The 26,919-nt window shown below is 38.6% G+C and overlaps 1 protein-coding gene across 7 annotated transcripts in view; it reads right to left on the bottom strand.

The window, feature by feature from the left end:
- Positions 1-26,919, bottom strand: part of Chd1l (chromodomain helicase DNA binding protein 1 like) — a 64,273-nt gene that overhangs the window by 28,448 nt on the left and 8,906 nt on the right. For 3 of the 7 annotated variants that reach the window (XM_087213337.1, XM_087213340.1, XM_087213338.1), the window contains exons 4-10: positions 26,080-26,194; positions 25,303-25,334; positions 21,846-21,927; positions 17,688-17,854; positions 15,135-15,286; positions 14,235-14,327; positions 12,239-12,335 (exon numbers count right to left, since the gene is read on the bottom strand). In XM_087213337.1, coding sequence (XP_087069463.1) covers positions 12,239-12,335; positions 14,235-14,327; positions 15,135-15,286; positions 17,688-17,854; positions 21,846-21,927; positions 25,303-25,334; positions 26,080-26,194 — 738 coding nt within the window. Of the gene's footprint in view, positions 1-12,238; positions 12,336-14,234; positions 14,328-15,134; positions 15,291-17,687; positions 17,855-21,845; positions 21,928-25,302; positions 25,335-26,079; positions 26,195-26,919 lie in introns of those variants that run through there. The other 4 variants (XM_004853887.3, XM_004853888.3, XM_087213339.1 and 1 more) reach the window with 4 other exon arrangements.

Genomic DNA, 26,919 nt, shown 5'->3' with positions numbered 1-26,919 from the left:
TGAGCATGCTGATAATGTCCCCGGGCCCCTACAAAGTCCAGATTATGGGTGAGGTCTCCAAACAAACTAAATGGATATGCCTACATTTTAAGAAAGCTGTGAGTAAAATATACACATTTTCCAAACTAGATTTTATCCATAGACACTTCTTTGAATTTATCCATAGAAACAAAAGTTTAGCTTGAGGATCTTAAAATGGCAGAGTGGTAAGCAACAACAAAGCAACCTCTCCAAGATTCAGAATCTAGACACTGAAAAATAACAACTTAGGGAAGAAAGCAAGGAGACAGGTGGATCCCCAGGATCCAGGAAGGATCTGAAGGGAAAATTGGAGGCCACAGAGAAACTGAAGAGACAGATCTCAACACAGAAAAGGGAAGGGGTAAGCTGGGTGTGGTGGTGCACGCCTGTAACCCCAGCACTCGAGAGACTGTGCCAGGAAGATTTCGAGGCCAGCCTGGCTACCTAGTAAGTTCAGGGCCAGCCTGAACTACAAAGGGAGACCCTGCCTCCAAAAACTAAAAAACAAGGAAAGAAAAAAGAAAAAGGAAGGGGTAATATACACTTTCTCCCCAACTGCTGGCTCATGGTATGAAAAAGGAAGACTGAATCTACAAACACAAAGTGAAAGTGAGTTACTCCAGAGGCCTCCAAGGAGAAACACAACAGTGGAACTTCGGAGCAGTGGAAGTTGTACTTTACAACAGCTGGTGAGTGATTCCAGTCCAACCAATTGCAGTGTCCCCTGGAGACACTGGTTGGTCAGACACCATTTTAGAGAAGGGCCAACTGAACTCACGACTCAGAGCAGCTGCGCGTTGGCTTCATCTCAGGGGTCTCAATGTTAAAACCCCACAGTGACTGGGTAAAGGACAACCACAGGAGACATCCAGGGGCAGAGAGCTGTAGTCAGGCCAGCAAAAGACACCCAGAGGGATATAAGCTAAATGCCTCAGGCCCCAACCCCATGACTAGAGGCCAAGATCAGCCTGAATTTCTGTGGATTTGAAAGTACCAAAACCCGAACCTGACCCTAATCCTACTTCAGGCTTGCCAGGATTACCCAGCAGCCGACTCTAATCCTACTGCAGACTTGCTGGAATTATCCAACACAGATCTGATCTCTGACTATGAGCAGAGTCACACTCTGACTTGGATACTACCACAAAAGTGTAGACCTCAGAAGATAACCACAGGCTTGAAATCACAGAGAAAAGAGGAATTTTTTTTTCATTGCTTGTGGGCTCTCTTTGTTGTTGGGGTTTTTTTTGGTTTTTGGGGGTTGTTTTTTTTTTGGTACCGGGGATCGAACTCGACCTTGTGCTTTTGAAGCAGGTGGTGGAACCACTGAGCTAAATCCCTGGCCCCTGTCGTTTTTTTAATTGTGTTTTTTTGTGTGAGTGTGAACATTGTTTTTATAGTTTTTTTATTTTGTTTTGTTCTTGTTTCTTCCTTCTTTCTTTTCCTCCTGTCTTCTTCACCAGTTTCCTGAGGCTTGGGTCATCTTGCTTTGTCCTTCAGCCTTACTTCTAATCTCTTTCTCTTATTTGTTTTTTTCCTATTATTCCTTTTAAATTTACTCCCTTAGGGTAAAATCACTCTATTGAGTGGATATTTACTATATATAATTGTCTGATTTGTCTTAGACTTGGTTATGTAGTTTGTCACTTTCCAGCCTGTACTTAATGCTATCGTTATTAATCATTGTACAACGTTAGCCAAGATGACATAGTTGTTGTGATCAATCGATCTTCTTTGTATGACAAGACCTAGATTTTCTGGGGGTCATAAACAATACTATAGTCCAGTACCAAAGAACTGGGTGCTAAGCCAAACAGGCTGCAACCCTTCATCCCTAATAAATGAAAAGCCAAGATCCTGGGACAGACACAAAGGCCAAAAGCCAGCTACATCTAGTAAATATCTCAAAAAGTAGTTGTTTCTGATTCCCCGGTACCAAAAAAAAAAAAAGTAGTTGTTTCCTAAAGATACTAATAATACTAATACTAATAATAAAGCTACCTAAAATGAGCAATTTACATGCCTTGATGCAGAAAACAAATTTTTTAAGAAAAGAAAGAAAGAAAAAGTGAAAACACAGAAGCAAAATGCAATCCATAATCCCCAAGTCAAATTAGGGGGGCAATGAAGTAGAAGAAGTCAAAAGTCACTCAGCTGAATTTTCTGAAATGGTAGCAGCCAAAGTAACAAAACAGATTAGCAAGTCTCTGGACAAAAACAAAACAGACGATGACCACAATGAAGGAAATTATTAGTAAATCTAGCATAAATGTAGATTTTAAAAACAGAGGAGCATAGGAAAGACATGGAAACCATGAATAACAAACATAAAAGAGCTCAATTCCATAAAACAGACTCATATGGAAATCTAGGAGATTAAAAATTCTACTGAAAGTATATACTCAACAGAGTCAACTAATGTGAGGATAAAATGCCACATCTAGAAGACAGGCTTGTGCTTGGGATCGCCAAATGAAAAACCTCTTAAAAGTAGCAAGGAATCATGAAAACTCAACCAATACCTGCTAGACAATGTGAAGAAGAAAAACATAAGATTAATAGGAATCAATAACAAACGCTAGCAGGGCTATGGGGAAAGAGGAACACTGCTCCACTGCTGGTGGAAATGTAGACTGGTGCAACCACTGTGGAAACCAGTATGGAGATACCTCAAAGAACTAGGACTAGAAATCCCATTGGACCCAGCTATTCCCCTTCTGGGTGTCTTCCCCAAAGAATTAAAAGAATCATACCATAGTGATATAGTGATATATGTGCACCCATGTTCGTAGCAGCACAGTTTGTAATAGCTAAAACTTGGAAACAGCCCAAATGCCCATCAATTGGAGACTGGATAAAGAAAATGTGGTTTATAAAATGGAGTACCACTCAGCCATAAAAAATGAAAAATTAGAGACATTTACAGCAAAATGGATGCACATTGAGGCAATACTCTTTAAGTGAAATAAATAGGACACACATGTAAATACCAAATAGTTTCTCTAGTGTGAGAAACTTAAAGTGTAAATAAGGACTAAAAGGTATACTAGATAAACTAAAATAGGAAGAAAAAGGGCAAAGGGGAAGGGGAAGTGGGAGAGGTAGAGAAAAGGAAAGAAGGGAATGGAACTAATATGAGAAGATGAAAAAATGGAAACAAAGTCTTTGTAAATAGGGAGGGATGGAGGGATTGAAGGGAGGGCAGCAGAAGGGGGAAAAATAAGAACCAAGAGAGATTATATAAAGGTGCAAATTTCCAATGATGAATGTCATTATATTGTATACCTAAAATGTACCAATAAAATAAAATTTTTTAAAAGATTAATAGGAATCAATGAAGAATCAGAAGATTGCCCAAAGAGCATTAAAAAAACCTTTTCTAGAAGTAATAGCAGAACATTTTCCAAGTATGGAAAAAAAAAAATTCCAGATACAGATAAATGAGGCATATACAACTCCAAATAGTCATGATCAGAAAAACATTACACCAAGACATATGATAGTCAAGATTCCAGAAATTCAACACAGGAACAAAAAATTAATTGTTAGAGAAAAGAAACAAATCCTCTATAAAGGAAAACCCATCAAAATCACAGCAGACTTCTCAACTGAAATCCTTAAGTCAAGGAGAGTTTGGAGTGAAGTATTTCAAGCCCTAAAAAAAAAACTCAAAAAAAAAAAAAAAAAAAAAAAAAAAAAACCTCCAACCCAGATTGATGTACCCTGGAAAATTATCTTTCAAAATGGATGGAGAAATAACATACTTCCATGATAAAGAACACCTGAAGAAATTCATGACCACCAAACCAGCATTTCAAAACGTTCTGAAGGATATTCTAGAAAAAGACAACAAAGACAAAAATTCCAAAATCCCAACAGAATGCATCCACCAGGCAAGGCAAGCAATTAAATAGAAAGGAAAGAAACAGAAGCAACAACAAGAAAATAATATGACAAGGATAAGTCAATACCTATTAGTTTTAACTATCAATGTAAATGATCTCAATTCACCAATCAAAAGAAAAAGACTGGCAGAATGGACCAAGAAGCAAGACTCCACAATATGCTGCATACAAGAAATACATTTAACTCAAAGAGAAATTCACAGACCAAAATAGAAAGGATGGAAAACAATACTGTATGCAACAGGAACCTGTAAAAAAAAAAGCAGGAGTAGCTGTTCTATTTGCAGACAAAGAGGATTTCAAGCCAAGATTGATCAGAGGAGACACAGCCACTACATAATTGTTAAGGGAACAATCCAAGAATTAGAAATCACAATCATAAATATATATGCACCAAATGTCAGCATATCCAACTATATAAAGCAAACACTAATGGATATGAAAACTCAGATAAGCACTAATACACTTGTAATAGGAGACCTCAGTATCCCACTGTCAGAAACAGATCAACTAGATAAAAAAAATCAATAAAGGGGACCTGAGATTTAGCTCCACTGCCTGCCTCGCAAGTGCAAGGACCCGAGTTCAATCCCCGGTAACCAAAACAAAAAAAATCAATAAAGAAATATCAGAGCTGAACCAAACCTTTATACAAATGGACTTAATAGATATCCATAGAATGTTCCGCTCAACAACAACAGAATACACATTCTTCTCAGCAACACACAGAACTTTCTCTACATATGAGCTCACAGCACAGGCTTAAGTAAATGCAAAGGAATTCAAATCATCCCATACATATTAACAGACTACAGTGTAATAAAAACTGGAAATCAATGGCAAAAGAAACCACAAAAACTACATAAATGCAGGGAACGTAAATAACACCCTCCTGATCAACAATGGGTCACAGATGAAATTAAAGAAGAAATCAGACAACTTCTACAATTAAAAAACAATGGCAATATGATATATCGGAACTTATGGTAATGCAAAGCAAGAAGTCTTACAAAGGAAATTAATAGACACGGAAGACGCCAAATCACCCCGCTGCAGACAGGCAAGTCTGCCCATGCCCTACCGAGGTCCTAAGTCACACAGAACACACCGAATCAGCCCGCTGCAGACAGGCAGCCACCTGGTTCCACACAACAAAGACGCAGAGGACACCAGACCACCAGACCAAGGTACTGAGTCCCGCTGTTCCTGGCCCAGAGGTAGGGGCTTCTGAGCCGTCGTCCCACTGCTCCTGGTCCAGAGGAAGGGACTTCCTGGTCACCATCCCTCACTCTGCTCCCAGCCCACAGGAGAGGGCTTTTGGGTCACCATCACTACCACTGCTCCCGGCCCATGTCCCACCTCACCCAGCTCAGAGGAGGTAATCCGTGCAGGTGCTAACAGGCCCCCGGCCCAGTCAAAATGAGAAAACACGTAAATAAGTCTCAACTCCAGACTTCCAGATCACCTACAGCAACCACAAAGGGAAATGAGATGGACCATTCTGATACTCAACCACCTGGACCCACTGAACTGGCAACAAAAGGGGATCTGGAAGAAATGAAATCAGAAATAATTTCTCAGATAACAGGAGAAATTGTGCCCCTAGTCCAAGACATGATTAATAAATCTAGAGAGGAGCTCAGGAACATGATGGAATCCAAACATAAGAAACAAATGGAATCCATAAAACAGATGCAAATAGATTTCCAGGACATGAAAAACTCCATTGAAAGTCTACACAGCAGAACGAGCCAATGTGAGGACAGAATTTCAGATATAGAAGATAAGATTGCAATTAGTGACCAGGAAAAGAAAAATTGCTTCAAAATTATAAAGGAACATGGAAAATCAAACCAGCAGCTGCTAGATGATGCAAAGAAGAATAACATAAGACTGATTGGGCTCAATGAAGAAACAGGAGAGAGTGGAGATGACATAAAAAAAAATCTCTTCACAGAAATAATGGCAGAAAACTTCCCAAGCAGGGGAAAAGAACTTGACATACAGATAAGTGAGGCATATAGGATTCCAAATAGCCCTGATCAAAAAAAATCTACACATAGGCATATAATTGTTAAGATTCCAGAAACACAACAGAAGAACAAAGTTCTCCAAGCAGTCAGAGAAAAGAAACAAATCACATACAAGGGAAAGCCCATCAGAATCACAGCAGACTTCTCAACACAAACCATCAAGGCAAGAAGAGCTTGGAGTGACATATTCCAAGCCCTAAAAGAAAACAGCCTCCAACCCAGACTGATGTACCCTGCAAAACTATCTTTCAAAATGGATGGAGAAATAAGATACTTTCATGACAAAGAGCACCTTAGGAACTTCGTGAATACCAAACCAGCACTCCAAAGAATTTTACACAATATCCTAGGAACAGACATTGAGGATCACAACCCCAGGAAGCAAAGCAGAATGAACCCATCTGGCATGACAAGAAATTAAATGTAAAGGGGGAGAACCCAACAAAAAGAAAAAGTCATGGCAATGACAAGTCAATACGTTTCAGTTATATCCATCAACATTAATGGTCTCAATGCACCAATCAAAAGAAATAGATTGGCAGCATGGGTTAAGAAGCAAAATCCAACAATATGCTGCATACAAGAAACACATTTAATTCAAAAGGAAACTCATAGACTGAAAGTTAAAGGGTGGAAAACAATACTCCATGTGACGGGAACCCGAAAAAAAGCAGGAATAGCTATCCTCTTTGCAGATCAAGTAGATTTCAAACCAACACTGATTAAGAGAGATGAAGAAGGACACTACATCCTTGTAAAGGGAAGAATCCAAGAGGAAGAGATGACAATCATAAATATCTATGCACCAAACACTAGTGCACCCAACTATATAAAACAAATACTAATGGACATGAAAAGTCATATATGCACTAATACAATTGCAGTGGGGGACCTCAACACCCCACTGTCACAAATAGATCAACTAGACTAAAAATAAGTAATGAAATACAAGAACTCAATCCAACTCTTGAACAAATGAACTTAACAGATGTTTACAGAGTCTTCCACCCCACAAAATCAGAATACACATTCTTCTCAGCTGCACATGGGTCATTCTCAAAAATAGACCACAAACTCACACATAGAACATGTTTAAGTAAGTGCAAAGGAATTGAAGTTCTCCCCTGTATATTATCAGACCATAGTGTGAAGAAATTGGAGATCCATAGCAAAAGAAACTCAAAAAATTTCATAAACACGTGGAAATTGAGTAACACACTTCTGAATAACCAATGGGTCACAGAGGAAATTAAAGAAGAAATCAGACAGTTCCTTCAATTAAATGACAATGACAATACAACATATCGGAATCTATGATAGGACACAATGAAAGCAGTCTTACGAGGGAAATTCATAACAGTGAATATGCATATTAGGAAAACAGAATGAGCCCAATTAAACAACCTGATGCTGAACCTCAAGCTTCTAGAAAAAGAAGAGCAGGACAACCCCAAAGCTCATACAAGGGAGGAAATTATAAAGATCAGAGGAGAAATCAATGCAATGGAGACTAAGAGAAGGATACAAAATTCAATGAAGCCAAGAGTTGGTTCTTCGAAAGAATCAACAAAATTGACAAACCTTTAGCCAACCTTGTCAGAAAAAGGAAAGAAAAGGCCCAAATCCATGCAATTAGGAATGAAAAGGATGAAATTACAACAGACCCAGCAGAAATACAGAGGATCATCAATACTTATTTCCAGAACCTATACGCCAATAAGATGGACAACACAGAAGAAATGGACAGATTCCTAGATACATATGAATTACCAAAGTTGAATGAAGAAGACCTAAAAATTCTGAACAACCCAATATCAACCAATGAAATTGAAAATGTAATTAAAAACTTATCAACTAAGAAAAGCCCGGGCCCTGATGGATTCACTGCTGAATTCTACAAGACATTTAGAGAGGAACTGCTGCCACTACTGTTTAAACTCTTCAATGAAATTGAAAGGGAAGCAATACTCCCAAATTCATTCCTGGAAGCAAGCATCACCTTGATCCCCAATGCAGAGAAAGACCCAACTGAAAAAGAGAACTATAGGCCAATCTCACTAATGAACATAGATGCAAAAATCCTTAATAAGATAATGGCAAACAGAACACAGAAGATCATCAAGAAGATCATACACCCTGATCAAGTGGGATTCATCCCAGGGATGCAGGGATGGTTCAATATATGAAAATCAATCAATGTAATACACTATATCAACAGAGCCAAGGACAAAAGCCATATGATTATCTCCATAGATGCAGAAAAAGCATTTGACAAAATCCAACATGCATTTATGATAAAAACCCTACAAAAAATTGGAATAGATGGTCTCTACCTCAAACTGATAGAAGCCATGTATGAAAAACCAACAGCCAATATCATACTAAATGGTCAAAAACTGAAATCTTTCACACTAAAATCAAGAACAAGACAAGGATGTCCACTATCACCACTCTTGTTCAGTATAGTTCTGGAAACATTAGCCATGGCAATTAGACAAGAGAAAGAAATAAAAGGAATAAAGATAGGTAATGAAGAAGTCAAATTGTCATTATTTGCAGATGACATGATACTCTATATAGAAGACCCCAAGAACTCCACTAATGGTCTTCTAGAGTTACTAACCAAATTCAGTCAAGTAGCTGGTTACAAGGTCAACACACAACAATCAATAGCTTTGCTCTACACCAATGACAGACTCACTGAGAGAGAAATAGGGCAAATAATTCCTTTCACAATAGCATCCAAAAAACTGAAATACCTAGGAATCATCCTAACAAAAGACATCAAAGACCTCTTCTCTGAAAACTATGGCACTCTGAAAAGAGAGATTGAAGATGATATCAGAAAATGGAAAGACATCCCCTGCTCCTGCTCAGGAAGGATTAATATAGTGAAAATGGCCATACTTCCAAAACTGCTATATAGATTTAATGCAATTCCAATTGAGATCCCAACAGCATACTTCATAGACCTCAAGAAGACAATCCAAAAATTCATTTGGAACAAGAAGAGACCCAGGATAGCAAAAGCAATTCTAGGTAACAGAGACATGGCAGGGGGTATCACAATCCCCAACCTGCAACTATACTACAAAGCTACTGTGATAAAAACACCATGGTACTGGCAAAGAAACAGACTTGAGGACCAGTGGAACAGATTAGAAGATGCAGAAACAACGCCAGATACACTCAGCCATCTCATCTTCGATAAAGGACCCAAACACCCTCACTGGAGGAAAGACAGCCTTTTTAATAAATGGTGCTGGATAAATTGGGCTTCAACTTGCCAAAGATTAAAACTAGACCTATATCTCTTGCCATGCACTAAACTAAAATCAAAATGGATTAGAGATCTAAATATTAAAATAGAAACTCTGAACCAGTTGGAACAGAGGTTAGGTAGAACCCTTGAAGACATTGGTGTAGGAAAAGATTTTATGAACAAAACCTCAGTGGCCCATGAACTAGCACGAACAATCAACAAATGGGATCTCTTCTTATTAAAAGGCTTCTGCACAGCAAGAGAAACCACCAGCAGTGTGAAGAGACAACCCACAATGTGGGGAAAAATCTTCACCTGCTCTTCCTCAGACAAAGGTCTACTATCTCGAACCTATAAAGAACTTAAAAAGATCAGACCTCCCAAATTTAAAGACCCAATCCAAAAATGGGCATCTGAAATGAACAGACATTTCTCAGACAAAGAAATGGAAATAGCAAATAAATACATGAAAAAATGTTCAACATCACTGGTCATTCAAGAGATGCAAATGAAAACAACACTGAGATTCCACTTCACTCCAGAAAGAATGGCTGCTATCATGAAATCAACCAATAAGAAATGCTGGCGGGGCTGTGGGGAAAGAGGAACCCTGCTCCACTGCTGGTGGGAGTGTAGACTGGTTCAAGCACTGTGGAAATCAGTATGGAGATACCTCAAAGAACTAGGACTGGAAGTCCCATTTGACCCAGCTATTCCACTGCTGGGGATCTTCCCCAAAGAATTAAAAGAATCATACCACAGTGATATACGTGCACCCATGCTCATAGCAGCACAGTTTGTAATAGCTAAAACTTGGAAACAGCCCAAATGCTCATCAACTGGAGACTGGATAAAGAAAATGTGGTTTTTTTATAAAATGGAGTACTACTCAGCCATAAAAATGAGAAATTAGAGACATTTATAGCTAAGTGGATGCACATTGAGGCGATACTCTTAAGTGAAATAAATAGGACACACATGTGTAAATACTGAATAGTTTCTCTGGTGTGAGAAACTAAAAGTGTAAATAAGGACTAAATGTATAATAGGTCATGTGAAATAGGAAGAAAAGGGGCAAAGGGGAAGGAAGTGGGATCGCTAGGGGAAAGGACAGAAGGGAATGGGATTAATATGAGAAAATGGAAAAATAAGAACAAAGTCTTTGTAAATAGGGAGGACTGGAGGGGTTGAAGGGAGGGCTGGGCAAGAGTGAAAAATAAGAACCAAGAGAGACTATGTAAAGATGCAAATTTCCAATGATGAATGTCATTATATTGTATACCTAAAATGTACCAATGATTAGAATGAATAATCGATAATGTAAAATAGGAAGAAAAGGTCCAAATGGGGTAGGGGTAGTGGGAGGGGCAGGGGAAAGGAAAGAAGGGAAAGGAAAAATGATGAGAAATGGAAAAAGTGGAAAAAAAGTCTTTGTAAGTAGGAAAGGGTGGAGGGCGTGAAGGGAGGGCTAGGAATGGGGAAAAAATAAGAACCAAGATGCATTATGTAAAGGTACAATTCCCAATGAGAAATGTAATTGTGTTGTATACCTACAATGTACGAATAAAAGAATTTAATACATTAAAAAAAAAAACCAAGGAAATTAATAGTGCTGAATAACCGCATCAAAAAAACAGAGCGACCTCAAATAAATAAGCTAATGTTGAACCTCAAGCTTCTAGAAAAAGAAAAGCAAGTTAAACCCAAAATGTGTATGAGGGAGGAAATTACAAAGATCAGAGCAGAAATCAATGCAATTGAGACTAAGTAAATAATACAAAGAATCAATGAATTAAAGAGTTGGTTCTTTGAAACATTAAAATACACAAACAGTTAGCCAACCGTATCAAAACTAGGAAAGAAAAGACTCAAATCCATGCAATTATGAATGAAAAGGGTGAAATCACAACAGATCCTACAGAAATCCAGAAGATCATCAATACCTACTTCAAGAACCTGTGCTCTAATAAGATGGAAAACACCAAATACCAATAAAAAATAATAATAATAAGATGGAAAACACAAAAGAAATGGACAAATTCCTAGATACATAGGAATTACCAAAGCTGAATCAGGAAGATATAAAACTTCTAAATAACCATGGGGAAAAAATAAAAACCAAGATACATCATGTAAAGGTACAAGTTCCCAATGAGAAATGTAAATGTATTGTATACCTAAAATGTACCAATAAAAGAATTTAAGGAAAAAAGAATCTAAATAACCCAGTATCAATGAAATTGAAGAATTAAAAAAAAAAAAATAACTACCAACGGGGGGCCCAGAAATGTAGCTCTGTGGTGCAGCTCCTGTCTGGCAAGCGTGAGGCCCAGAGTTCAACCCCCAGTACCAAAAAAAAAAACTACCAACGCAGAAAAGTCCTGAAAGACTCACTACTGAATGCACAAAAAATTTAGAGCAGATCTGATGCCACTACTCTTCAAACTCTAGTGAAATTGAAAGGGAAGTAATACTCTAAAAGTCATTCCTGCAAGCTTCTGTACAGCAAGAGAAACCACCAACAGAGTGAAGAGACAACAAACAGAGTGCGAAAAAATTTTTGCCAGCTGTTCCTCAAAGGACTAATAATTAGAATATATAAAGAACACAAAAATATCAGACACCCCAAATTTAAAGACCCAATCCAAAAACTGGCATCTGAAATGAACAGGCATGTCTCAGATGAAGCAGTCGAAACAACAAATAAATATATGAAAAAATGTTCAACATCACTGGTCATTTGAAAGATGCAAATTAAAACAATGCTGAGATTCCACCTCACTCCAGAAAGAATAGCTATTATCAAGAAATCAATCAATAACAAATGCTGGTGGGGCCGTGGGGAAAAAGAAAACCTTCTCCACTGCTGGGAGTGTAGACTGGTGCAACTGCTGTGGACTACACAGCAAGATCCCGTCTCAAAAAAAAAAAACACAAAAAATCAGATGGGCTGCCAGTTCCTCATGGTGTTAGGACCTTGCCATATTAACAGCCAGCCTCCCAGTAACACTGCCTACCTTGAATACAGGAATGCCAACAGCTTATCCAGCAGGTGAAGTTTCCCACTTGCTTCAATCAGGTGGTCTCCAACTTCAAAAGGTTCTGGCTCTACACCTGCAAAAGAAAGAACCCACTCACAATAATGTGACCCACTGATGAAGATGCCATGAGTAGAAAAGCCAATGGCTAGGTAACAGCAAGAGAGTTCAAGCTCCTTCTGATGGAAAATATTCCCAGTCTCATGTTTCCAGCCTTTCATAGTTATTTCTTTGCATGAGAGTCTCAGCGCTGCTTAACACCAATCACACAGACCAGTATACCAAAAGCCTAACAGCACTCTTCAGGAAACTGAGGCACAGGATAATGCCAAAGGTCAAAAGATCCAAAATTGAAATCTTCAGGATCTCTAGAAAGTGGAAGATAGACTATGTGGAATGGTAAGAGGAATCTACATGTTCCTAATACCCGCTCCCTTTCCCTTAAAAGAAAAAGTTTTCTAATGTTCATCTAATTAAGATTCAGTACAATTTTTAGGGATTAAAGATGTCAGAGTAAAAGCCATCCACAAAACACTGACTCTGATACCAGGAACTGAGACTCCTGGAAAATAACTTAGCTAAGAGAAAAAGATACAGAGTTTCCGGAATCCACAAAGAGGGAACAAGATAACCAGAGATCACAGAGAAACTAGAGAAACTGAAGACAATGCAGAGAAAAGAATAAAACAGCCTGGAACAGCTTCCAGAAAGGAGAAAGAGGTCCTGTTTCCACAACGACTAGCTAAATCCAGAGATGGTCTGAAGCCAAGGGATTAATAACAGACTGGACTGGCAGCTCTAGCTCCAAGAAAAGTTCAGGATTACTGTAAGCCTCAAATATGGTGGAGGGTGGGGTTACTCTGAAAGTAAATCCTTCTGCATGGCAGGCTAGGGTTAGAAAAGAAATTCACTGCAACATCAGCCATATTTGGGAGTGATGATCAAGGGCCATTTTAGGAAGGGGTTTATAGTTTAAGACTCAGTTCCTCCAGGAATCAGAAGTCACGAAACAACTACACTTCAGGGTCTCTGGGGTCACACCACGGCAGTGTCTGGGAGGGACACAGCCACAGGAGATAGTCATGGAGGAGGGGCAGGCTAGTCACAGACCCCCTGAGAAGTTTAAGCAGCCATAAGCTTGGGTTGGAAAGGACACAGAAGTCCCACCCTTTGTGGTGAGAAGCCACACCATTGAACAAATGAGTTTAACAGATATCTACCGTGTACTATCCCACAACAGAATACATTTTTCTCACCAGCACATGAAAATTTTTCCAAAATAGACCATATCTTAGGCTATAAAGCATGCTTAAATAAACACAAAAGAATTAAAATAATTCCCTATATAGTACTGGATCACAGCAGAATAAAGACAGAAATCAACAGAAAAAGAAACAACAGACACTATCCAAACACAAGGAGATTGACTAATACATTGTTGAATAAACAATGAATAAACAATGGCTCACAGAAGAAATCTGGGAATAAAAATTTCCCAGACTCAAATGACGATGGAAGCGCACCATACCAAAACCTACGGGACAAAATGAAAGCTGTTTTATGAGGAAGTTTATAGCTGTGAGGGCACACATTAAGAGACTAGAGAGCTCTCAAACACATAACCTAATGATACATGTCAACGTCCTAGAAAAACAAGAACAATCCAAACCTGAAACTAATCGAAGGAAAAAAATTAGAAAGACTGGAGTGGAAAATATTGAAATTGATAATAAAAAAATACAGTGAATCAGAGTTGGTTCTCTAAAAAGAGAGGCTGATAAATCCTTAGCCAAAAAAGCAAAGAAAAAACCCCGTATCAATGCAATTAGAAATGAAAAAGGCGAAATCACAACTGACACCACCAAAATACAGAGGATTACAAGAAACTATCACAAAATATTATATTCCAATAAACTGAAGAACACTGAAGAAATGAAAATAAAAAATAATGTGAAGAAAAGGGGGTCTGTCTCACCATCAAACAAATATGGGTGATCCACACATTTTCTAAGCTGGGACAAAATGTTCTGAAGTTTAACTTTCTTTGCCATCTCATTTTCAAATGCATCTGAAATTTTAAAGAGAGAAAGATGGACTACCAAACCAAAAAGAAAATAAGTTTCCATAAATATAACCTTACTCATTTTATAGAATAACCCTTACACCTATATTCACCTCCCAAACTGCAATGAACTGCATTTAGAATTCACAGCACATTCATATGAAATTTTCTTAACCTTTGCTTTCTTTTGAAAAGGAAATCTAAACTATGAATTGAACTGAGGAGTATTTTGATACTCTTTTTGCAAAATTTCCTCAAAGGATTAGACAAAATGCAACAAAACCACAAAAATCAGAGCCGGGTGTGGTGGCACATGACTGTGATCCCAGCACTCCAGAGGCTGAGACAGGCGGATCGCCAAGAATTTGAGGCCAGCCTGAGCTACACAGTGAGTTCAAGGCCAGCCTGAAGAACATACTGAAACCCTGTCTCAAAAAAACAAAAAAAAAAACAAAAAAAAAGAAAATCAGATTGTTCCACTCCTTTTTCTCCCTTCCCACTCCCAACCCCTCTCAGTGAATCTGATTCAGTACTTACAATCTGTTAACCATTGACAGGGTGGGAGGATAAGCCATGTTGGGAGCCTTAGAAAGTATTTTAATTACCGGTAATAAGGAAAACTGAATGAGAGGAAACAGAACTTTCACCTCTGCAATGCCTATCTGAGTTACACAAAACGTCTCCACTATGGTCTCCCTGCAGCTGACCTGAATGTCATCCAGGATACAAAGTGAGTGTGATTATAAAATGCCTCTCTGCCTGAAAATCACATCCCCATTTACTTTCTAAATTGGACAAGTGCCCTCTGATTACCTAGATCTTTCATCAAAATGGCCTTGTAGTATTTTTTCTGCAATGCTGACATCCCGTGGTATATCACTACTTCTGTCTTCTTGGGAAGCTCTGTAGCTACTTCCGCTTTCACTCGCCTCAACAAAAATGGCTGCAAGAGTCTGTGCAGTTCACTCGCTGTACAGGAAAAAGAAATTCAAGAGTAGGATCAAGGTAGTGAACTACTAGAGAATATACAATAATCCATTTTTGTTTCTCATTTTCATGCTAATTCTGCATTCTAGGTCATTATGGAAATTTCTCATAGTACAGAGGCTTCTGGATGCTCCCTATAAACCAACCCATCAGTGCTGAAAACCTAAGCTGAAAATGCATTTAATATACCTAATTTATCTAACATCATAGGTTAGCCTAGCCTGCTTAAAACGCACTTGGAACACTTATATTAGTCTACAATAGGACAAAATAATTTAATACGAAGCCTATTTTATTAAAAAGTATTGAATAGTTCATGTAATTTATTGAATACCTGTATCCAAACAACACCAGCAACTCAGAATCGTGTAGTGTCAGTTATTCACCCTCATAATCACCTGACTGACTGGGGACCTGTGACTCATGACTGCCACCCAGCATCTCAAGAGAGTATCTTACCCCCATATCTAGCCTGGGAAAGATCACGATTCATGTTTCTGTACGGGTGACTAGTATCCTGTTGCCTATATATACCACATTTTCTGTATTCATTTATTGGTGGATATTTAGGTGAGCCCCATATTCTGGCTACTGTGAAAAGGGCTGCAATAAACAAGAGTGTAGATGTCTCTTTGACATGTTGATTTCATTTCTTCTGGTACATATTCAGTAATGAGGTTGCTGGATTAGATGGCAGTTACATTTTTAGTGTTTTGAGGGACCTCTATCCTGTTTTCTTTTACAATTATACTGGCTTACATTACTGCCAGCAATATATAAGAGCTCCCATTTCTCCACATCCTCTCCTGCATTTATTTTTTGTCTTTTTGGTAATAGCTATTCTCACTAGGATAAGGTGGTATCCCATCATGGTTTTGTTTTTCATTTCTCTAATGATTTATAATATTGAGAATTTTTATGTAATTAACAGTTATGCATTATGTGTCTCAAAGTAGTTAGAAGAGAAAATTTTGACTGTACTCACCATAAAGAAATGATAAGTTTATGTGATAGATATGATGATTACCTGAGGTGACCATCACCCCACACATACATGAATCAAAACATATTGTACCTCATAAACATGTACATATATTTTGTGTCAATGAAAGTTCAAAATTTAAAGCATAGCTTCTACTGAATGGGTATTGCTTTTGCAACACCATAAAGTTGAGAAATCATAAAGTGAACTGCCATAAGTTGAAGACCATTGGTATTCCTTCACTACTTCTTTCCAACTCCCTCTGAAATTCTTATTGGCTCTTAACCCAAGAACTAAGAACACTTAAAAAATTTGATTCTTACTAGTCATCTCATTTGCAGGAATCTGTTTTATTTCCAGGGTGTTTTTGTATTAATCTCACTAATGGCGTAACAGTGTAGAAAAGTAGAGCAAGTTAAGTAATACTGTCACTATTTTAATAGTAGAGTTCAGTGAGGCTCAGGGAAATTAAGCAACTTTTCCAAGCTGAATGTCAATGCTGCCAGTAATCAAACTTGGTTCTTTTGACTTCAAATCCCTTCTTTTTTTTACCAAGTATCCTGAACTTCAAAAAATAATCTGATTAGAGCTTCACTATATGTAGGATTGCCACATACAAGTAATAAAAATACAAGTAACTAGTTAATTTGAACTTCAGATAAACAATGAGTAGTTTTTGAATGTATGGCAACTTTACCTGGCAACTCTAAACATGGGAGTACTAAGCGCAGGTTCCCTAGGTAATCTTTAGACTATGATATGGGGACTTTTGTTGTGAGACAACCCTCCAACCCTCCAACACACACATAATCACCAGCTGGCCCATCTGCCATCGGTTTTGAATCATCATCCTATGACAATATCATAGGGATATTCAGATACTTCTACAAGGCAGAGGGGCAAAGATACCAAAGAAAACTTGCTACACGAATGACAAAGGTTCCATCCTTCACTTTCATTTACCATTCATCTCACACATTTGGCTTCAGTGCAGTGTTCAAAAGAAACACCAGCAATGCAGAATGCTGAATAGTAGTTTAGGACTACACCACCCACTTACCTTTATACCTTGGGAAGTAGCAAGGAAAATTAACAGTCTTTAGAGACATTACAAGCGGAGGGGTCTACAAATCAGCACGAATTTTCTACTTCTTTCAAAACTAAACTAAATAAGCACCGGTGTAGAATCATGTAATAATTCACGAGTAATTCCTTCATAGATAGCACATAACTAGAGACAACATGGAGAAACCAACACATGCCTTACATTTGTGCCTCTTTATCTCCCTGGAGGATATCTTTAGTTATCAATTCTCTTTCTTTTCTATCTATAACTGCTATGCACCAGCACAGTTTCTGTGTCAAGACCTCTTGGGGAAGATTTGTAGAAAGGGAACTTGCCTGACTTAGATTCTTTCTCAATGTCCTGATAACGTTGAACAAAATCTTCCACCTGCTCCTTAGAAAAGAGATCGGGCTCCACAAAACTGAGGAGGGAGTAGAGCTCTTGGAGGCTGTTCTGTATGGGAGTTCCAGTCAACAGGAGACTGAAGACCACTGAGAACTCAAATACATAAATAAATGAAAGTTCAAATCTCTGGAACCAAGACAGAGTTACCCATCCCAACCTTTATGCACACAAAGAGCAGCATGATTTAATGGAATGACCACAGCACATACAGTCAGAAGGCTCGGGCTCAAGTATACCCTGATATAGGAAGTAATACTTCCGTAGTTTCAACTCAAAGAAAAGGATAATAATACTGTGAAGAAGACACTGTTATAAGGATGTAAGCATACAAGAGGCTCTGGCTTTGATTCCCAGTGCTGAAAAGGGCAAGAAAGGAGGGGAAGAGAGAGGAGAGAGACAGAGAGAAGAAAGGAGGAGGGGAGGGAGGCAAGAAGGGAAGGAGAAAAGGAAGAAAGGAAGGGAGGGAGGTCATTTTGTGAACGCTGACCTCTGATGTATTACGTGAGTACTCAATACAGTTATTGTTATTCAATCTACTGGTTAAGTGTTATGACCCATGTAGGAGAGTTTGCTGAAGCATCTGAGACACTACACATACTCATGGAGGCTGAGAAGCCAAAACTGTAGCATCAAAGTTGAGAAGCCCTCTACTACAAGCAAGAAGTATGACTTATATTAAAACAACGTCCTTTTGTAAAATTTTATGGTGCATCAGATACAAGATATCAAGATGTCTGGAGCTTTCTGGACATTCTGCTATACATCCCAAAATGGAAAGGAATTCTTTAAACTTTTCGAAACAGATGAGAACATCAAAGATAAAGACTGAGGGCTGGGGATTTAGCTCAGTGGTTCCGCCACCTGCCTTGCAAGCACAAGGACCGGAGTTCGATCCCCGGTTCCAAAAAAAAAACAAAGAATAGAGACTGGGCCAGGGGTTTAGCTCAGTGGTTCTGCCACCTGCCTCGCAAGCACAAGGACCCGAGTTCAATCCCTGGTACCAAAAAAAAAAAAAAAGGAATAGACTAATGAAGTAAAAGGTTAGGAGAAACAGTAACAACAGGTGTCAGGTCAGGCAAGACCAAATATAAACTGACATTAACAAGAACTTATGCTATCAGAATAATATAGCAAAGTGGGAAAGCCGTATCTTATATAGGTATATGATTTTAATTAGAAAAATACAGTATATAAGGATGTTTGTATATATCTACTACTATATGCACATACTGTATTTTGATACTTGAAATAGTAAATTATTTTGATTTTTTAAAATACACTTGCATATACAGTGGTACCTTGGTTCACAAACTTAATTTGCATATGATTTGGGGGAAGATGGCTGCGTTTGTGTTTGTATACAGAAGATGGCCACGTTTGTGTTTGTGTGGGGAAGATGGCTACGGTTGTGTTTGTCACCCAATATAGTCTGTGAATGGAAGCAAAATTCTGCCAAACGCTTTTGTTTGTGAACCAAATTGTTTGCAAACAGAAGCATTTCTGAACCAAGGTATTACTGTACGTTTGAGTGTATACGTCCACAGCAGGGATATGGGAGCACAGACACATACACCAAATTATTAACAAACTCACAACAGGGCTGAATTTGTATGTCTCACTGCTGGGTGGCTTGTACTACCAGTGGTACATGCATGACTGTCCCATCAGGTAGCTTTTTTATTAATTTTGTCAGTATAAAGACCAACAAAAGTGATCAGATCTGTTTGCACCACCAGTCTTCTATTTACCACAGGTGATTCAAGCTGGTGGAAATGTGTTAATGTAGGAGTAGGATTACTGGTATACGTTCATTTTGTTCTTATGTTTGTTCATTTTATTTTGGGGATGGCCCTAAGAAGATATTGCTTTTAGAATAAGAAAAAGTGATCAATGAAACAAAATAATCAATTAAAATTAATTTAATAATATTTTTGCAATCTCCCTTTTTCGTGTTTCCTTCTAAAATGTTTATTCAAGGTGTACTCATTCTTACCTAATGTGCTTGTTAAGCACTGTTCTCCAAGTACTCAACTATGGAAACAGGTAAAAGCCAAAATGTTTCCAATAACCAATCTGTACTTTTACAATACGTGCTCACCAAATAAGGAGCTGAAGTTACCAAAGATTATGAGGTCACAAAGGTAACCAAGGTTGCTGGTCACTATAATCCTAGGACATGAATTAACTTCTTTATTTCAAAGTAGTGTTCATTTGGCATCAAAACCTGTAATTGGGTAAAACTGAGCCAAAACTTATAATTGGGTAAAAAAGTTTAGTATTTAGTAAACTTTTTAAAAAGTGTCATTTATAAGGACAGAAACTCTGAACAGGACAATTTTAGGGTGTGACGATGTCCTCCTCTCCAAATTCCAAGTATTGCCAATGTGATAATCTTAAGAGGTGGAGCCTTAAAGAAGTGATCACGCTGGGTGTGGTGGCACAAGCCTATAATTCACTACTCTGGGAGACGGAGGTAAAAGGATTGCAGGTTCGAGTCCTGCCTAGAGAACCAAGCAAGATCCTATCTCAAAACAAAAAGGCCCAAGGGGCTGGGATTTAGCCAGTGGTTCTGCCACCTGCCTCACAAGCGCAAGGTCCTGAGTTCAATCCCCAGTACTAAAAAAAAAAAAAAAAAAATGCAAACAAAAATAAAAAGGCCTAGAAGCCAGGGGTAGTGGTGCATGCCTCTAATCACAGCATTCAAGAGGCTGAGACAGGAAGATTGCCAGGAGTCTGAGGCCAGCCTGGGCTACAAAATCAGTTCAAGGCCAGCCTGAACTGCACAGTGAGACTCTGTCTCAAAAAAAAAAGGAGGGAGCTAGAAATGTTTCTCAATGTGACGGCCCTGGGTTCAATTCCCAGTACAGAAAAAGCAAAGAAAATGAAGTGATTAGGCCTGAGGACCCTCACTGTGAGTGGGATCAAGCTCCTTTTCAAAGGGGCATTTGCTGCATTAGGCTACTTTTCTCATCTCTCTCTCACCCTTCTGCCTTTATCAAATGCTGGCACCTTAATCCTGGACTTCCCAGCATTCAGATCTCTGAGAAATAAATTTCTGTTCATTATATAAGTCTGTGACACTGTGTGAAAGCAGCACAAACAGACTAACACAACAACCTCTTAAGAAAGAGACACTGTTAAGGGTCTCTACAGAGAAGGCAAAGATTACCAGAGAGCAGAGGATGCCCTACCAGGGGGTAACAATCTTTAGACTAAGAGACAGTGACTATGTTTGCATTAAAATTCTAAAAACTGCTACTTTCAGACTAGTAAATATAGAATTCACACCTGAAATTTTCTTCCAAATGACCTCTAAATTTAAGTGAATTTTTTTTTTTTTTTGGTAACAGGGATCGAACTTGGGTCCTTGTGCTTTCTAGGCAGGCGGCAGAACCACTGAGCTAAATCCCCAGCCCTAAATTTAAGTGATTTACTGTAGGATAGGGAACAAACTTCAAGTAACATCAGAGAAATTAACATGCTTGGTTTCAGAAAGGAACAAGCCTGTTATTGGAGTAAGACCTTACTCATTTGAGAACCCGATTTTAGCAAACATCCTATAGAAATGATGTGAGGAAGAAGTTGGGTCATATGAAACACAACTTGTGTTACCCAAAAAATGTTCATTTATCCCTTTGAAATCTGACTGAAAGAAACTTGTTTCAATTAAATTGACTCTACACAGGCCTAAACTAGTATTTCTTTTTTAAAGGGGAGTTATAAAGAAGAAGAGATGAATAGATGGAACACAGAGGACTTTAAGGGCAATGAAGGAAACTACACTGTATGGTACTACAATGGTGGATACAAGCCACTACACGTGTCCGAACCCACAGAATGTACAACACTGAGAGAAGCCCTAAACTATGGACACAGGTGATATGATGTGTCAGTGTCAGCTCATCATTTGTAACAAATATATCACTCTGGAGGGAGATGGTGATAACGGGAAAGTTATACACATGTGAAGGTAAAAAGATATAGGAACACTCTGTACCTTCCTTTAATTTTGTTGTGAACCTAGAACTGCTCTAAAAATAGTCTATTAAAAAGGGAAGACTAGAAGACAGCCATAGGAGCTTACCTCTGAAAGTGTCTTATGCAGCAGCGAGCTTTGGTTTTTCAATCTGTGAGCTTCATCCACAACAAGAACACTCCAAGAGAAGCTGTGAAAGAAAATCCATGCTTTCAGTTTTATGTGACTCATACACACATCTCATGGCCAAGTGTTACAACAAAACTGTGACTGTCTTCCTAACAGTAAGCCCATCTATTAGAAATGAACCCAAACTGCCTATCTATCAGAGAGGTATTAGTAAAAGCAAGGGATTTTTTTTCCCCCAAGACGGGAAAGACATATGTAAAAAGGATGGAGCCAGAAACAAAAGGGAATGAAAACATTTATAACTTTCTACTATGTGCCAGACACTGAGCTTGTGGTTTTATGTGTTATTTAGCCCAAAAGAATATGGCAAGTAAACATAACTGTGCCAAGAAAAAGACTGCACTTCAAAAAGATGAAGTGACTTGCTCAAGGTCAGAAAGGTACAGCTGAAAAATCACAAGACAAATCAAGAGACAGTGGTGTCATAGTAGCAAAAGAAGTAGGATTTTAAAATGTGGAAGTGGTGAACCCAACCAAGTACAGTATTTCAGAGATGTCCAGGAAGATAGATCCATTGCATTTGCAAACATAGAGCTCATAGGTAGCTGCTGCCAGGGCATATTTTATAGTGTGGTGGGTGAGAACAGCAATTTTTCAAGAAGGTTCAGTCATAACTTAGTGTAGTAGTATATGCTTGTAAACCTCACACTCTGGGAGGCTGAGGCAGAAGGATCACAAGTTTGAGCCTAGCCTGGACAACTTAGTAAGACTCTGTCTCAAAATAAAAAAGGTTGGAGATGTAGCTCAGGGAGAAGGCCCTGGGTTCAATCCTCAGTACAAGAGAGAAGGATGGGGAGGGGAGTGAAGGGGAGTGGAACAAAAGCAGGAAGGAAGGCAGGCAGGCAGGCAGGCAGAAAGGCGGGCAGGGTGCAGTGGGGGAGAAAGAAAGAGAGAAAAGAAACTGGGTCAAAATACTCATCAAAAGAGGGCCGAGGATTTAGCTCAGTGGCACCGTGCCTGCTTTGTAAGTGTAAGGTCCTGAGTTCAATCCCTGGTACCACAAAAAAAAAAAAAAAATACTCATCAAAAAAAGATGTGTTTTTTTATTAAATGGAGTACTACTCAGCCATAAAGAACAAGAAACTAGAGACATTTATAGCTAAATGGATGCACACTGAGGCCACCATCTTAAGTGAAATAAATAGAACACACGTGTGTAAATACTGAATAGTTTCTCTGATGTGAGAAACTGAAAGTGTAAATAAGGATCTAAAGGTATAACAGATAATGTGAAATAGCAAGAAAAGGTCCAAATGGGAAGAGGAAGTGGGAGGCGTAGGGGAAAAGAAAGAAGGGAAAGGAATAAATACGAGAAAGGGAAAAAATGGAAACAAAGTTTTTGTAAATAGGGCAGAGGGGAAGGGTTGATAGGAGGGCAGGGGAATGAGGAAAAAAAATAAAAGCCAAGATATATCATGTAAAGGTACAAGTTCCCAATGATGAAAGTCATCATATTGTATACATAAAATGCACCAATAAACTTAATGAAAAAAAGAAAGATACTTTAGGGCTGGGATGTGGCTCAGTGGTAGAGTATTTGCCTAGTATCCACAAGGCCTTAAAGAGGCACTCTCCTGAAGAGGAAGAAGTGAAAGAAATTTGAACCTTGAATGGAAAGTCCAGTGAGATAGCTCCTAATCCTCTTGATCCAATGATTTTACAAGACTACTGTTCAAAATATTTCATTTTTTTTCATATTATCATCATGTACCGTCTTAACTGTCCAGAACTATCTGACTAGTTCAAAAATTATATTACATTTCCCTGCTTTTTTCAGAATGTACAATACAGTAATGCAAAATGTAACCTTAACAAACATGTAAAAGGAATACATCTATTTTGTGGGGATTAGTACTCTGGGTCAACACTGCAAATGTTTCTCTGTCATGAAGGTTTTTAAATCCACCTAGCAATACATCCAGAACAGATTATCTAAGATAGATGATATTTCTGTTGAACAATGTGACCTTCCCATGCATCTAGACAGTTTAAGAAGCTTTTTAGAGAGGGTGCAAGCATTGAGTGCTGAGTTTGAATATCTGCTTTTCCATTTATTAACAAAGTAGCCTTGGCGGGTTACCTAATCTCTTATTTTCCTCATCTGTAAAATGTTAAGACCTGCCTACTAGGATTTTTTATCACATTTAAATGGGAAAATTTATATAAAGTACTCGATAACACTTATGTCCCAATTTTTACTGTCTTTTGAGGCTTCCCATATATTGCATTGCATTGTGAGTATCTGTATCCTTCTTATCCCTCTTCTGGACTTCATGTCCTCTTAGGGCAGTGCTATGATTTACTTTCCTAGTATCTCCAATAACTCCCACAACAGTCTCCTTTCAAGTAAGACTTCATCAAGTGTTAAGTAGGATGTTAGGAATTTGAAAAGGGGGCTGGAGAGACAGCTCAGTGGTATTCTATTCACTTGCCTACCATGTGTCCCTGGATTTGATCCCTAGCACCACAAAAATAAGATAAAATTTAAATAAATATATAGGGTGGGTATATACTCTTCTTAAGAAAAGTAGGATAATATCCTCACTTAAATAAAATATTAGATGAAAATATTAGATGGAATATTAGTACTTCAAAATAATGCAAGCATAAATTCACTCACAAGAACCTGGATGAGAAAAAGATATTTAAAATATTGATAAAGCACTTTGAAAACAGTAATTTCTGAATATTAACGATGCAGAATTCCCACCTAACCATGTCATAACTACACAGGCTAGGGAGAATGAAATCCTGCCAACATATCTTCCTTTCTTATCGATAATCTACTTCTTTAGTTTACATTGCAGCTGTTTTCATGACATGACCATACAGTGCAACGTGCCAGTCCTACCAGGCAGTACTAACAGTTAAATCTCAGTTTCCTGTACTTCATGAATCAATATGAGGCCCCTAAAATTAACTAATTAGAAATGTATTTCAAATTTCCTTTCCAAAAAGTTAATTCCATAGTACTGATTACTACTGTATTTTCAGTTATCTCCAGGAAAGGGTTAAAATGATTCACCTCCTATATTATAGTAAAAATCTCCCAACAACAGTCCTGACAGGTGTCTACCTAAGTTGCAATGTAAATTATCTAATATTTATTAACCAATCAAGTATTTTTCATTTCATGACTCACAACAGCCATCCTTAGTAAGAACATTAATTATCCTCATTTTACAGCTGAAGAAGCTGGAGTTCGTGGAGATTAAGTAACTAATCCAAAGCTAGGACACAGGCCTCTGCAATGTCTGCCTATTCCTAAACAAAACTCACAGGAGACATACAAACAAGGCCTGAAAGAGGCATGTGAAGGAAAGATACAACTTTCATGATACATTCTACAATTTCTGAAATAGTATAACCTACTCACGATTTTAGAAATGATGCATCTCTCAAGCAAATCTGAAAAATTAAGGAAGACAGATTAAAAAGGCTGGTATTGAATACATCTTACTTGTTCAATAAGTAAAAAAATAAAGTCCTGAGCATAATTTCTATCTTTTCTTTCTTTCCTTCTTGTTTTGTTTTGTTTTGACAGGGTCTCACTAGGCTGGCCTCAAACTCATAATCCTCCTGCCTCAGCCTCCTGAGTACTGGGATTACAGACATATACCACCACACCAGCTCCAGCTCCGAAGCATAATTTCTAGCACTGCCTTACAACTAGAAGTGAGGCATGAGTAAGTAGAAGGTCTCTTACAGTGACTCAGTATTGGCTTAAAGAACAAGGATTTATTTCGCCGCCTGCTGCACAAGCCTAAGGACCCAAGTTCAATCCCTGGTACCAAAAAAAAGAACAAGGATTTAGCATCCTCCACACCTACCCTCCAGTAGACATGATGCCTCCATACACAAAACCCTTTCCCCATCCCGTCTTACTCTTCCTGTTCATTAACCAAGAGCAGCACAAGTTCCACCTCCCTGGGAGGCCTCCCCCTAACCCCAGGCAGGAGAGGGAAAGAAACCCTACTGAAGCATGATGATCCTTCGCGTCTTTTGGTCACAATCCCTCTTTGAGTATATAATGAAGACAGACTCTCCTTTCAGAATGTATATTCTCAAAAAAAGTTAAATATACTTTCAGTGGATTTTAGAATTTATCAGGTCCCAGGTTAGGAGTTCCTGCCACAGAGAAGCAAATGCATACCTCATAAGTAGTCAGCAGCACATGAAAATGTGAGTCCTGTGTTAAGACTTGCTGAAGGTGGACCCTTTCCTCCTTGTCGCCTGCATATGTTACACAGGAAAGGCCTGGAGCACATCTGAATCGAAGAAAAGACACGGATAAACCCAAATGCTAGAGCCACGGGACAGGGTGTGCATATCTGGACAATTACACTACAATGTGCAGGCCCCCTGAGGTCCTTGGACAGTTCAGCTGGATGGTCAACTTGGTTGGCTCAGGCTCCACCTAGGGGATTGGAAGACCACACTTAGGGCTGTGTCTATGTGGGTCCGGGAGACCTGACCTTTGATACTGTATCTGAGCCCTGGCCCCTTCCTCTCTGGTGCTATTCCCTTGCTGTTTCCTGTTTCCAGCTACCATGAAGTGAGCAGCTTTCCTCTGCCACACTCTTGCAACATGATGTTCCTTGCCCTGGAGCCAGGTGATCATGGACTGAAACTTCTGAAACCATAAGACAAATGAATCTTCTCCTCCTTTAAATTGTGGGTGTCAGGTATTTTGTCCCAGGAAGGGAAAACTTACTAATAAAAATATAAGGCATATGATATAACTCTGTACTCACAAAGAGTCCTGAGGCTTCAAACCTTATCTACAGTAATGATTAAACCTCAGGGTAAAGTCCTGTGTAGGTAGGTGGAAGGGCCAAGTCTAAGAGGGTCTTGTGCTGACTCCAAAAATAAAAATATCTTCTCCATGTTGCTTCCTGTGTCACTATGAAGAGAAGGATGGTTTGTTTGTCCTTCAGTTCAGCAAAATTTTTTAAAATGAGCACAAACTTTTGAACTGCCAAGTAACAACAAT

Source organism: Heterocephalus glaber, unplaced genomic scaffold (assembly GCF_053883595.1).
Source record: "Heterocephalus glaber isolate CG9 unplaced genomic scaffold, H.glaber_assembly_v1.0 deba00001442, whole genome shotgun sequence".
NCBI classification, from domain to species: domain Eukaryota; kingdom Metazoa; phylum Chordata; class Mammalia; order Rodentia; family Bathyergidae; genus Heterocephalus; species Heterocephalus glaber.
This window is presented reverse-complemented; position numbering and strand designations above follow the sequence as displayed.